At 46.4% G+C, this 14,512-nt stretch overlaps 1 protein-coding gene and 1 pseudogene across 1 annotated transcript in view; one reads left to right on the top strand and one right to left on the bottom strand.

The window, feature by feature from the left end:
* INPP5B (inositol polyphosphate-5-phosphatase B) overlaps positions 1-14,512 on the top strand; it is a 46,478-nt gene that overhangs the window by 30,941 nt on the left and 1,025 nt on the right. The window contains 11 exon segments of the mRNA XM_034649527.1: positions 1,402-1,589; positions 3,096-3,207; positions 5,432-5,541; positions 6,521-6,656; positions 7,922-8,032; positions 8,955-9,117; positions 9,956-10,191; positions 11,202-11,315; positions 12,690-12,774; positions 13,138-13,265; positions 14,336-14,447. Coding sequence (XP_034505418.1) covers positions 1,402-1,589; positions 3,096-3,207; positions 5,432-5,541; positions 6,521-6,656; positions 7,922-8,032; positions 8,955-9,117; positions 9,956-10,191; positions 11,202-11,315; positions 12,690-12,774; positions 13,138-13,265; positions 14,336-14,447 — 1,495 coding nt within the window.
* Positions 12,073-12,137, bottom strand: LOC117801273 (annotated as a pseudogene).

The following is a 14,512-nucleotide window of genomic DNA, read 5'->3' as shown; positions in this document are numbered from 1 at the left end:
GATCCTTAAGGGTTTTTTTTGTTTTTTTTTTTTAAAGATTTTATTTATTAATATGACAGAGACAGTCAGAGAGAGAGGGAACACAGCAGGGGAGTGGGAGAGGAGGAAGCAGGCTCCTAGCAGAGGAGCCTGATGTGGGGCTCGATCCCAGAACGCTGGGATCGCTCCCTGAGCCGAAGGCAGACGCTTAACGACTGCACCACCCAGGCGCCCCCGGATCCCTAAGGTTTTGACCCTGCCTCTCATGATACCGTGACTGCGTGTGTCTCAGTTGGAGGGTGCTGGGGTGACAAGATGAACGGTGCCCTCAAGCAGCGCTAGATGGAGCGGACCGCTTAGAAATCGTGTTTCAGGGAGCTGTGGCTGATTTAGCACATATATCCCAGTGTCCACGCCACACCAGAGCCTCCAGCTGATCTGCCCGTTTCACCCACAAAATAGGTTGCAGAAACTATGTTGGGAAACCGAGATAAAGAAAGAACGCTGATAATAGGTTTGCACTTTCCTCTTCTTGAGGCTCCTAAAGTCCTGCTTTTAGGTTCTCTTGCAAGAGCTTCGCTTCCCATGTGCTTTGCCTGTGATTTAGTGAAAAGTGGACTCGGCTTTGCCACTGACTGGCTAGTCACTCTGCTTTCTTGGATTTGTTTCCCTACCTGTTAAAATATGGACAATATAGGGGTGCCTGGGTGGCTCAGTCAGTTGAGCGTCCGACTCTTGATTTTGGCTCAGGTCACGATCTCAGGGTGGTGGGATCCAGCCCTGTGTCGGGCTCTACGCTCAGTGGGGAGTCTGCTGGAGATTGTCTCTCTCCCTCTTCCTCTCTAAAAAAAATTTTTTTTTTTTTAAAGATTTTATTTATTTATTTGACACAGAGAGACAGCCAGAGAGAGCGGGAACACAAGCAGAGGGAGTGGGAGAGGAAGAAGGGCTCATAGCGGAGGAGCCTGATGTGGGGCTCGATCCCACAACGCCGGGATCACGCCCTGAGCCGAAGGCAGTCGCTTAACAACTGAGCCACCCAGGCGCCCCTCTAAAAAAAATTTTTGCGTAAATAAAATACGGACAATAGCACTGCTCCACTACTGTTGGGATTATTTTGAAGAGAAAACTTGTTGAAAGCATGCAGAATTAAATGACTGCCACAGTGAGGGGCGCCTGGGTGGCACAGTGGTTAAGCGTCGGCCTTCAGCTCAGGGCGTGATCCCGGCATTATGGGATCGAGCCCCACATCAGGCTCCTCTGCTATGAGCCTGCTTCTTCCTCTCCCATTCCCCCTGCTTGTGTTCCCTCTCTCGCTGGCTGTCTCTATCTCTGTCGAATAAATAAATAAAATCTTAAAAAAAAAAAAATGACTGCCACAGTGAGGTTGTGAATTGGATTCTTTCGGGCTCTTTTCCATAGGGTAACAAAGGAGGCGTGGCCATCAGGTTCCAGTTCCATAACACCAGCATCTGCGTCGTGAATTCTCACCTGGCAGCCCACACAGAAGAGTATGAGAGGAGGAACCAGGACTATAAAGACATCTGTTCTCGAATGCAGTTTTGTCAGATTGACCCAGGCCTTCCTCCTCTCACCATCAGCAAGCACGAGTGAGTCTGGGCTCAGACCCCAAGCTGTTCACCGCTCTCTTGCTAAGAGAGAGCTGGGGCCTCTCTGTTTTGTCAGGAAGGTGGCTAGGGGAGGCTTCCCACTGCCCGAATGGGAACTCCAGCCAGCGCTCACATACACGCAGATTGTGTCTCATGGAAATATTCCATTTCCTAAGTTCCTAATCGGGCAGACCTCTAGAATCTTTCTCACACGTCCTCTGTCCCCAGAAAATGTATAAGATTTATTTTAACGTGGATCTGCCCTGATTAAACATCACGAGGAAAGCAACCAAAGAGTGAGCATCTCAAGTCCATGTTTCAGAAGTATGCTTTAGGGTATTATATGTCTGTTCTTTCCAGAAGCACATGTGATTGAGATTTGGACTCCCGGGGTCCGCCTTCACTTAGTCTCTTCCACCTCTTGAGTCAATGCGACAAAGCTGCAGTGACAGCTGCTTGGAGCATCTTGTGCTAGTCTTTTGTTTTCTTTGTTTCGTTTATCTCTAAAACGTTCTGTATGTCTAAAATCAAGGCATATTAGAACTGCAGACTTTACAGCAACACTTGAAGCTTGTGCCACTTCTTTTAGAAAAAGGAAGAAGCCACTGAGGCCGTGGTGTCTGCCAGGGAGTACACAGATGCAAGCCTCTCCTCCCGCCCGCCGCGGTGGCGGAACGGTCTTGAGCTCACTGGTGCTCTGGAAGCTGACAGGATGGCTTTCCTTCTCCAGGGAACCTGGCAGGGAGTGTGTCTTCCGTTCTGCTGAGCCGCGAGCATCCTCGCTTGGGAGGCTGCCGCTTGCATGTCAGTTTGTCCGCTTCTAGCTTGATGCATTTATTTTGGTGCGTGTATCCTGCTGTGCGGGTTCTCAAATGACCTGGCTGCTGGCTTCAGATAGCGCAGTATTGGACTTTATGGGCTGTGCGCTGTCGTCTGGAATGTTCAGTTACCCTTCTCCTGAAGCAGCAGGTGTGATGAAACACCTGTCGCACTTTGCAGAGAGAGCCAACCGATGATACAGTACAGACTCCACTGTACAGGTTGAGCTTTGTTTCAGAGGAACTCAGTTCTAGAAACAAAGGTTGAGAGTGTGTTTTGTGGACTGTCATGTGCATGGAGGCGACATCATGGCATCATCTGGTTTGGGGTCCCCGAGTGATTGACCTGACTCCCAATATTTGATCTTTTGTGCCTCTTCCCAGGAATGAAGTAAATGGTTGTCTTGCTTTTAGATCTTCTTAGACTATCTTTCCAACCATACAGCTTAAAACAGTCCAGGACAACTCAAGGCTGTTTTCTGATGAGCCTGGAGCAAAAGGTCAGAGTAAGCAGCATGTTAGCCGTGATGTGAAATGGGTGGCAAGAGAAAAGATTTCCCAAACAGCAGAGTCACTTCCCTCCCAGCTCCCAAGAAGCTGAACCTCAGGGGTCTTCTGTCAGAACTATGCTGGCTAGGATGGGTGAAGTCCCTCCTCAACCTGTGACCTTTGTGTTCTGTCCTCACAGTGTCATCTTGTGGCTGGGGGACCTCAACTACAGGATAGAAGAGCTGGATGTGGAGACAGTAAAAAACCTCATCGAGGAGAAGGACTTTCAAACCCTGTATGGGTATGATCAGGTACAGATGGCCACCCGTGCCTTGTTCGGCAGCTGTCCCCCCACTGTGAGGGCAGAGGAAGGCCTGGCTTCCCAACCCTCGGCCTCTTCTTCCTTCGCTGGGTAGGCTTGCCCGGGGAGCTGATGGCCAGCTGTTTCTCCTTTCATCTGCATTCCCTCGTCCACGGCGGTCCTCCCATGGCTCTTCCCTCGAGGTGCCTCGTCCCCCTGGGGGCCAAGAGCATGTGTGTTCTCTGTCTCAGTCTCCCTCTCTCTCTCACCCCCTTTCCCGGGTGCTCATTCATTCATTCATTCCAGTAGGGGCTGAAAGTGTACCGAGCATAAAGACACTTGGTATGGTTAAGATGATTTGTTAATTGTTTTCTGAGTAAGCCTGCCTCGCCCCCTCCTGCTCTCACCAGACTTGTCCAGGGTAAATGCCCACTCTTCTTCCTGAGCGGCTTTCTTCACGTCTGACAGGAACCAGTTCTGTCCTCTGCCACTCTCTACCTCGGTTTGGGTCGGGATTTCTTGCTCAGAGCATTTGCCACAGGACAAGAGCAATCTGTCTTGCTGACTTTCGTCAGGCTACCCCTTTCAGTCAGTTTCAAAACTTCGAGTGGTCAGGATCGATCAGAATGTTAAATTCCCTTTTCTTTTTAGTCTGTAGCCCCATTATTGTCATCAGTCTGAATCTTTCTGTTAACCTTTTTGTCCCCTGGTGCACATCAGTCAAAGGGATCAGTCAAAGGGATCAGTCAAAGGGAAAAAAAACTCTCAACTTTGTTACGTCTTTCTTTATGGAATAATCTCCTTTTTGGCCTATTTTTCTCGCCAGTTCCTTTCCTTGGTAAATTACCTTTTTTTTTTTTTTCTCTTTAATCCCCATTTCAGCATTAAGCCAGTCTGCTCTATAACTGTCTGTTTATTGCATCTGTATTCTGGAGTGAAGCATTCTGACTTCCCTGATGGTTTCATACCCACCTCCTCTTGCCTTCTTTTCTGGTCTTTCTTCAAGTAACAGTACCTGTTTGGTGTGTTCTCTACTTCCCAGATGGTTTTAAGGTCTACATATACCAATTTAAGAATCATCCTATGTTAGGGGCGCCTGGGTGGCACAGTGGTTAAGCGTCTGCCTTCGGCTCGGGGCGTGATCCCGGCGTTATGGGATCCAGCCCCACATCAGGCTCCTCTGCTGTGAGCCTGCTTCTTCCTCTCCCACTCCCGCTGCTTGTGTTCCCTCTCTCGCTGGCTGTCTCTATCTCTGTCAAATAAATAAATAAAATCTAAAAAAAAAAAAAAAGAATCATCCTACATTAATACCTACATTTTTATTATTAATGTGGCTTTTTCCTTAATAGTTTTTTTTTGTGTTTTTTTTTTTTTAGGAATTTGTATTTTGGGGAATTTGGCAACTCTTGTCCCCTGAGTAGCTGCCCCCTGTCTCCAGTGGTAGCTGACAGTTCCTCATCAGTCCACACAGGGCCGAGCTTGGTCCTCCAGGGGGGAGGAAGGAACACCTGTGGTTGTTAATCTTGCTGCGAGTGTGATCTGGAAGGCGCTCCCAAAATGAGTGCAGTAGGAAGAATGCTGGCTATTCTCAGAATGTGCCAGGTGCCATTCTAAGTTGGCAGTGCTTTCCAACAGTCCTGAGAGACAGGTTCTGTTACAAACTCAAAATTTACAGATGGGGGAGATCAAGGCACAGGGCTTCCCCTAGTTCATATAATTCATTTGATAAACTCCTTTAGAAAATTGTTCAAATTTAATTCAGACTTGTTTTGGTATACTTCTACCACTTATTTTTAGATACCTGGAAGTTCCCCCTTTGCTTTTTGGACTATATCTTCCCAGACCTTTTTCTGCGTAGTTCTCTCTCTGTACAATGGGAACAGCTGTGTTACACAGATGAAATAGATACTTGGAAGGAAAAACGCTGTGTCTGATGGTGTCTGATCCTCTTAGGGACATCTCACCAAGATGGTTCTCAGGCCCCCTGGATGCGGGTATCCTCTTTTAAAAGAGCCTTAAAAACTGTACACCAGGCAAAGGAACGGTTAGCTCACTCCCCTTCCTGGGATTTAGTTCTCAAGATCTTACAGGATAGCTTTCTCATGGGCCTTTCCCTTTGGGTTACGGTTCAGATTCCAGATTGATTTTCTTTCCTCTGCTGATTCAAGGTTTGACTTTTTTATTCTGAGGTTTTTGTTTTGTTTTTTTCCCTCCTCTTCCATCCTTTTGCATAGCTGAAAACTCAGATGGCTGCCAAGTCTGTCTTTGAAGGCTTCATTGAAGGCGAGCTCACGTTCCAGCCTACCTATAAGTATGATACTGGCTCCGACGACTGGGATACTAGGTAGGTAGGGGCTTGCTTCAAGGGGGCTGAGCAAATGGAAATCCCAAAATTTAGGGAAGCACTTGTCCCCATGGGCCTAAAGAAGGAGATAGGATTCCTGTGACTTCCCTGTGTTTCGCACTCTGGTCAAACATTTTCCTTCAGTGTCTGCTCATTCAGCAGCTCTGCCTTCCTACATGTTTTCTTTTTGACCGCCTTAGCCTTTGTTCCGTAATAATTTACTTTTGAGCTGTGCTTAGGGTGATAGGATGATTCCAACCCGCTTAGCTTGTACTTGGTCATTACACAGGTGTTTTACTGCTTTTCTTGAACGCTTCTGGTATGCCTCACGTGATTTCATACACTTTACCTCTGTTACCTCACTTGATCTTCTCAACTGCCAGCTGAAGGAGGTGGGATTTATTATCCTCAGCTTTTAGATCGGGGAACAGAGGCATGCAAAAATTAAAGAGCCTTCCAAGGGGCACCTAGCTGTCTCAGTTGGTGGAGCGTGCAACTCTTGATCTTGGGGTGGTGAGTTCAAGCCCCACACTGGCTGTAGAAATTACTTAAAAATAAAAAAAAAATCTTAAAAGAAAAGGAAAAAAATAAGAGAAAGAGCTCCCAAGCAGGCTAGTATAGAACCAGGATTATAACCGAGGCAGTAGGAATTCAGAGCCTGTTTCAAGCACCATCTTTTAAGGACGGCAGAGCACTTACTTCCAGATTGCCTTTTTCAGCTCCTCCCCATAGGAGGCTAAAGAACAGAGAGTCATTCTGAACGGTGTTTGGCTTGGAGCCCTCTTGGCTGTTTTGGGTGATATGCTCAGGGTATATCCCACCCCCTGGCGGGCCTGCATCACTGTGCCTTCTCGGACCCCTGGGGCCTCATGGGCTTGAAGGCTTTGCCCCACCACTCCCCAGTGGTGCCGGGGTGCTGGCCAGGGCAGTGGGCGCTGCTGTGGCTGTGCAGGCCCCCAGTGCGGACTTTGCATTTCAGTGAGAAGTGTCGTGCTCCTGCCTGGTGTGACCGGGTCCTCTGGAAAGGGAAGAACATCACTCAGCTGAGTTACCAGAGCCACATGGCCCTGAAGACCAGTGACCACAAGCCCGTCAGCTCCGTGTTTGACATCGGGGTAGGTGGGCAGCTGACACCTGTCGTGAGGACTCTATAGGGAATTGGTTCTCATAACCAAGACCACTTTTGTCGTTCTGGTCTCCTCCCCCCACTGTGTGACAAAGCTTTTAAAAATTGTTTTTAGGGGCACCTGGCTGGCTCAGTCCGTAGAGCATACAACTCTTGATCTTGGGGTTGTGAGTTCAAGCCCCATGTTGGGCATAGAGGTTACTTAAAAAAAATTTTTTTTAAGTTGTTTTAATTTAAATTGTAATTCATAATTATTTTGGCATACTTCTACTATATATTTCTATGTCTGGAAGTTCCCCTTTGCTTTTTTGACTGTATCTTTCCAGGACTTTTTCTATGCATTTACAAACATGTTAGTATTCTATATACAACATAGAGGATGTTTTTTTCTTTTTGTAAAAGAGATCATATTATACCTATTGTTCTGAAAGAACATCTTTTTTTTTTTTTTTTCTACTGACTATGTCTTAGGAGATCTTTCCATGTCAGTAAAGGTAGAGCTCCCCCCTCCTCCCACTTCTGCCAACTGTATATAAGCTTGTTTCCCACACCCTGGCTAATATTGGATTTTACCCAGCTTGAATTTCTGCCAACCCAGTGAGTTAAAGAAAGAGATCTTTCATTATTTTAGATCACATTTCTTTGATTGCTAGTGAGGTTGAACATCTTTTTGCTTACTATCTCTTCGCCTGTGATTTCTGTTTCTTTATATTATACATTCTCAAGGGTTCAGGTAGAGGCATATCAGAATCTGTGAGGGTGTGAGTAGCTTGAGAAAAGCCTAATGAATATTACAGGGTTTTGTTATTGGAAAGTGACATTGTGTTTATAACTCACAATACAGAAGGGAAACCCTGACAAAATCTTGGCCGATGGAGCGCAGGTTACAGAAACTTGAGAAATGGTATTTGAAATCAAACCCTAGAGGTTTCTCGCCACAGGCCTGTGGATAGCAGTAAGCAAAGCAGAGCTAGTCACGGGGCATCTTTCTGCCCTGGGTCTGCGACCTGGCAGAGCTGCCCACCAGCCTTGCACCCCTGCGTCTTCTCCCTGCTCATCAGGAAGCGGTTGGCTTCATCACAAGCTCAGCCTCGGGAGGACCCCTTCTGAGCCTGTTGTTAATTCATGAAATCTATTTTGTCTTCACTTTCTGTGTGGCCATCAGCTGCTCTTGCCCCGTGCTGTGCATGTCCTCTTTCCTGAAAAGGAGGAAATGGGCAGAAGGTACTCAGGCTCCGATATTCCCCCCGCCAGGTGAAGGTGGTCAACGAAGAACGTTACCGGAAGACTCTAGAGGAGATTGTTCGCTCCCTGGACAAGATGGAAAATGCCAACATTCCTTCTGTGTCCCTTTCTAAGCGAGAGGTAGGAAGGGCATGTTGAGAAGATTGGCAACAGGCTCTTCTATTTGTGGAACTTAAATTTCATCTTTGAGGTCTCGGAAATCCATGAGCCCCCTGGCCGACCCTGGACTTCAGTCTTTTTGACAGGCCGCCTCTAGTTACAGTGAGGCTGCTGGTGTTGGCTGAGAGGAAGGGGGTTGTTGGTTTAGATTATGTTCTCCTCCTGCTCTTCTGAATCAGAAGCCTTTAGCCTTTGTGGCCCATAGGTTTCACCCACACATGGGCATTCATGATTTAAATGATGGCACAGATGAGCGAAAAGGTATTTTGTTTGATTTTAGTATAGCTGGTCTGTATTCTTACAGGGGGTTGTCTTCCTCCCGATGTTTTGCTTTGACCAAGATTAAGTTGAGTCAGAATTTCTTGGGTTCACAGGTATTGGTGGGAGGGCAGGCAGTGTAGACAAGGGGTGGGCAGTGGGAGAAGTCAAGTTAGGGCAGAAGATTTTTCATGGAAGAGCTTACAGCATAGATCGAATGACCAAGAAGCCAATCAAATGGGGTTTTATGGTGTGGGTATTTTTTAATGCCCTAGATGTCCAGCCACTTGGAAGGATGTGCTTGGTCTTCATGTTTGGGAGTGGAATGTGTACAGGGTATTTTGGAAATGGTCTTTGGGTATAGAAGATAGAAGGTTCGAACTTTGATTCCTTCAGGAAATTTATTTATAAAACAACCTAAGTTTTGGGTTTCTGGGTTAAACACAGACCGTGGGTCTTTAGTGGAGCTGCGGCCTCCCAGGTAAATACTTAAAGCAGAAACATGATTTGAAAGAGGTGGTCCTTCATTGTCTTTCCAGAAAAGGCAAAGATGGCCCCGTTGGGGTGGCTGGGCGGGTCGCCGAGGAGAGGGCACTGATCTGACTGGTCCCGGGCCTGTTCCCAGTTCTGTTTTCAGAATGTGAAGTACATGCAGTTGCAAGTACAGTCCTTTACAATTCGTAATGGACAAGTTCCCTGTCAGTTTGAATTCATCAACAAGCCTGATGAAAAGTCTTACTGTAAGCAGTGGCTGAATGCCAACCCCAGCAGAGGCTTCCTCCTGCCAGGTGAGGCCTCCGTTCCCAGGTTCCTGGTTGCTGGTTTGGGGAATGCTCTACCCCGACTGCTTATTTTTCTCAAGTAAGCTTTTTTTGTTTCTGAATGTTTGTTGTCTGATCGAAACTTCTAAAAGCCCGGTGGGGAAACCATCCATAAATAAGATAGAAAACAGGAAGGGGCACGAGTTCAGCTTGAAAAGCTTTCTCAGCCATGTGTGTGTTCCATAATTTCACAGGAAGAGAAGACAGAAGACCGCTGGGAAGCGAGTGCTGCCCTTGAAGGACCCATTTAAACTGTCTGCCTCACTATAATCAGCTCCCAGTGTCTGCTCTTGTAGGGAAAGATAATGGGGTGGTAATCCAGAAATTCTATCTGGCCCTGGAATGTACCATTCGTGTCTTTTCCCTGACTTCTTTGCACTCTGCGTCATGCTGTGTGGCAGAGGGATGAAGCCTGTTTTGTGGACAATTCACAGGCTGATACTTGCATTATATTGTCTTCTGGATCAGGTGTCTTCATCTGACCTGGCCCGGGGCAAGCTCTTTGATCCATGCCTTCTGATTGTATTAATAATTCTAACTTGAGCTGTGCTCCTTCATACGTGAATTTCATTGTAGTTGCCTCTTTACATGTTCTTGTTTGTTGTTTTCGTGTCCCCACTCGGACTGTCAATCCTTTGTCCGTGTGTCCTCTCTGAGTGCCGAGCACATACATATTGTTGGCTGGCTGATACCTCTGATGCCCTTTCCCAGCCCTTTGTGCCTGATCCTTGTCCCTGCTGTCCTTTTTCCCCCTTTTCCTCTTGGCCTCCCACCAGCCAACGTGACTTTTCATGTTTTTCTTCAGATTCTGCCATTGAGATTGAGTTGGAGCTATTTGTAAATAAGACCACAGCTACAAAGCTCAACTCAGGCGAAGACAAAATTGAAGACATTCTGGTTTTGCACTTGGACAGGGGAAAGGATTACTTTTTGTCTGTGTCTGGGAACTACCTGCCCAGCTGTTTCGGATCTCCCATTCATACATTGTGCTACATGAGGGAGCCGATCTTGGACCTGCCACTGGAAACAATTAGAGAGCTGGTGAGTTACATGCCATATACATGCCATATGGAAGCATCTAGAACTATAACAGCTGAGCCAGTGAAGCAAGATATTCTCAGTCTTTCACACATGGTACATTAGAGAAACTCAGCCATGGATACTTAAGATATGAAGCTTCCCTGGCCCATGATTTTATTCCTGTTTTTTTGTTTTAATTCACTTGGTCATCATCCTGAACTAAATTTTCTTTTTTTTTTTTTAAAGATTTTATTTATTTATCTGACAGAGATAGAGACAGCCAGTGAGAGAGGGAACACAAGGGGGGAGTGGGAGAGGAAGAAGCAGGCTCATAGCAGAAGAGCCTGATGTGGGGCCTCGATCCCATAACGCCGGGATCACGCCCTGAGCCGAAGGCAGACGCTTAACCGCTGTGCCACCCAGGCGCCCCTGAACTAAATTTTCTGAGATGTAAAAGACTCCTATGGGGACAATTTGAATACAAGGACTCTACTTTAGAGTGGATTTATAGTAATATGCATATCTCCCCCCTCCCCCGCTCCTTTCCAATGTACTTTTTAATTTAGGGACTCTTGATTTCTCTCCTCTCCGTTATGTAAGATAAAAACAGAGGCCCAGTAAGGAGAGTGATTGGTCACAGGTCACACGGTGAGTTAACAGTGGACCTGGCCCCTGCATTCAGGTTTTTGGACTCCCAAGTCTCTGCCCTTACCACACCAGACCACACTGTCTCCCTATTTCTGACAGTGAAATGCTGTTGGCAGGATGTTTTTTCAAAGAAGATGATGCATACTTCACCTGATTTATTGAAACTGCTTGCCATACCCACTCCTAATTCTCAAAATCACCTTCTGTACCTTGACTGTGCCACCTAATTTCATTTTTTTGCCTATGAGATGTTTGCTTAGGGGATTGAAGTGCTTCCCCTTCTCCACAGGTTTGCTGCCCCCATTACCGTATATTCTCCCGGAGCCAGCCCATCAGAAGGTCCATTGGTGGGCCTTCGTATTATGCCTTTTATTTCTTTTCAGACTCTGATGCCCCTACAGACTGAAGATGATGGGGTTCAGTTGGAGAACCCCTTGGGAATCCCCAAAGAGCTCTGGATGATGGTTGATTACCTGTACCAAAATGCCATCCAGCAGGTGGGTGGCAGTTAAACACTCAGACCTGACTGAGGCCAGACTGCCTTGGGGAAGAGCATCAGCCCCAAGAACTTTTGGTGTAAGAAGCTTTTACCCCAAGGAATCTGTGGAAAGCTGTCCCTTCCCCAGGGAGTGAGTGGGGGACAGATAGGTTCATGTTTCCCACCCCCATGAGACCTTGCTGTTGCATAGAGCACTTGTTTACCCCTAAGGGAAGCAGCCTTGCATAGGATGGCCTTCGAGGCACCATGGTCCCTCCCCGGGCCTCTGCGGTCCTCCATCTGGATTCTTTTCAGGATGTCAGCCTGCTAGCCTTGCCAGTTTCTGGGAATGGGAGGGGCTAACTTGTTGATAAGCCAGACGGAGGCTGGAGACCAGATAGAGCCCCCAGGCCATGAGTCAGGAGGCCTGATTCTCTAGTGATTTGGGCAAGCTTCATGAGATCAGATCACTCAGTTTCACTGACTCATTCATATAGGGAGACTAATACAGACTGTAGTCTGCCACAGCTCTACCACTTGGGAGCAACATATGTTCTTACGACATTCTCTTTCTACTCCCCCTGCCCCCCACACTTATTATTACAGTGTCCCAAATACTATTCTAAGTGTTTAACAGCATTGCCTCGGTTCATTCTCAGGATAGCTCTCAGATGAAGAGCCAGAGGTACAGAAGGCTAAGTAACTTGTCAAGATCCCAGAGCTGATAAATGGGCAGGATAGGGATTTGAACCTAGGCCGTCTGGCCATAGAAGTCACAGGGGCCATGCTAATCTTCTCTGTATCGTCCTCATTTTAATGTATGTGCTGCCAAAGCCAGCACTGTGCTGGTAGTCTACCTTCTCCGCAGAGCTCCTTTCAAGTGTAACTTGAACAATACATAGAATATTATTATTCAGTTATGTGGCATTAAGTCATTTAATAAAACAAATGAACATAAAGCATGCTAGGACTAATGGAAATACCTTTATTGCCATTATCTTGTTTTCACAAAACAGGGTGGTGTCTTTTTAACTTTCTCCATCTTATAAATGACAAATTTTCTTCATGTTTTTCTTTTTCCAGTTAATCCTCTCACAACACTGCAGGAAACATAGTTTTAAGTTTTCCTTTATTGTTGTGAGTAGTATGCCCTACCTATAGTTTATAATAGATGTTTTATCACTTTAAAGACCGGTCATGGGAGCATGCTCAGGAAGTCCTGCCAGATGAGTTAGCCGCATCAGCCCTAACTTTATCAGCTTGTTTACCAGTTGATTCAAAGGCCTCACCTCACTGCTCCTTTTTTGCACCCTGGTGGTGATCATATTTCTAGGTTAGGAAATCATGGTTGATTTTCTGAGCATGTAATTATTTGGTGACTTTCTTTTTGCAGGAAGATCTGTTCCAGCAGCCAGGCCTGAGGTCGGAATTTGAGCATATCAGGGACTGTTTGGATACTGGAATGATTGAAACCCTTTGTATCCTCAGATGTTCGTGCGTGCATGCGTGCGTGCGTATGTGTGAATATGATTAAGAAGTGAGAGAAAAGAAAGAGTATTATTTTACAGCTCAAAATCAGATCTGTGTCCTCAGCTATCATATTTTTCTTACTTAAAGTTTGCATAGAGAAGACTTTACAACTTTAACCAACCAATATGCAGGAACTGAGGAGGGCTCAGCTAAGCTGACAAACAGCTTGGCCCCTTCCCCATGTCAGTCTGGCATCCTAGCTCTGAGCAGCGAGCCTTACTGGGCAGACAACACGTCTGGCATGTGCTCGCTCCTGGGCCTTTTCCTAACCACGGCACAGCATCACCAGTTCCTTAACGATGGGCCAAAAGCCGCCAGCAATCATTCTGTCGCTGAAGCCTTGCTGCTTTTCCTGGAGAGCCTGCCAGAGCCTGTCATCTGCTACAGCACCTACCATAACTGCTTAGAGTGTTCTGGCAACTATATCGCGAGTAAACAGGTGAGGAGAAGCGTTGAGCATTCACATGTTGTAGCCCCGGGCCTCGTGGGGCCTGAGGGAACAAAGTGGGCACAGTCCCTCAAATGCAGTGTGCTAGCAACTCCATAGCTTTCCTTCCCAAACCTGTTCTTCCTCTCATGTCCCCTTTTCTTTTAATGGCTTCACCCTGAATTCCAGTGACTCAACCCAGAAACCTGAGTCATTTCTGAGTCGTCCTCTGCTTGCCTCCCACATGCCCAGTTCCCTTGATCTGTCACCTGTCTTCCATTCTCGTCTACTCACCTTGGTTCCAGCCCTGCATTCAGGCTCTCCCTCTGCTCATTTGTTTTGTGTACTGCCATCAGACCACATGCTCTAAAGCTCTCATAACGTCATTGTAAGGTCAAAAACCACACTTGGCTCTCCATTGCCAATTAATGATCTTCTTAAATATTCAAGACTTTGAACCATCTGGCCTAATGGTTCACACATATAACAGGCCATAGCAAAATAATCTAGAAAACTTGCTAATAATACAGGTTCCAGAGCCTCACCCCACATCCACTGAATTAGAATCTCTTTTGGAATATATCTTGTACAAGCTTCCTAAGTGAGAGTGATGATAGGCAGATAGCTGGAGTACTCATTGAGTTCTAGCCTGATTGACCCCTCCAGGCTTAGTGCCTGTTCAAACAGGGGCGCTCCTGCTAAAATTGACTTCTCAGTGTGTTCTCTCTCCTTATCTCGCGGTTTTTCTTCTCTTGCCTTTTTTACACCTTCTTTTGCCCTAAAAGCCCTAGTCCTTACCTCTGCAAGTCCAGTCTTGTCTTATATTCAAGACCCAGTGTAAAATGTCCTCTATTCCCATAAACCTTTTGAGAGCACATAGTTAGGCTGTTGAGCTTCAAATTCACAGAGCGCTTGATCTGTGCTTCTCTTTTGACACTTGTGTCAAGTGGTAAGTGATGACGGTTTCCTCTGCACAGTCTTACTTATGTCCTTGGATCATGTACTCAGCTCCTGGAATATAGCAGATGTCTGACGAATGAATGAATGAATGAAAAGACAAATTCCGATTCTCCCTCTTACAGGTCATTTCTACCCTCCCTACATTCCACCAAAATGTCTTCAACTACTTGATGGCGTTTTTGCGAGAACTGCTGAAAAAATCAGCAAAAAATCATTTGGATGAGAATATTCTAGGTGAGCAGTCAAGTGTCTGTGGAAAGCCTCTCTGCATACTGAGAGACTCATTATGGGAAATGTGC

Source organism: Ailuropoda melanoleuca, chromosome 2 (assembly GCF_002007445.2).
Source record: "Ailuropoda melanoleuca isolate Jingjing chromosome 2, ASM200744v2, whole genome shotgun sequence".
Taxonomy (NCBI): Eukaryota; Metazoa; Chordata; class Mammalia; order Carnivora; family Ursidae; genus Ailuropoda; species Ailuropoda melanoleuca.
The sequence above is the reverse complement of the archived record's forward strand: the minus strand, read 5'-3'. Positions and strand labels throughout refer to the sequence as shown.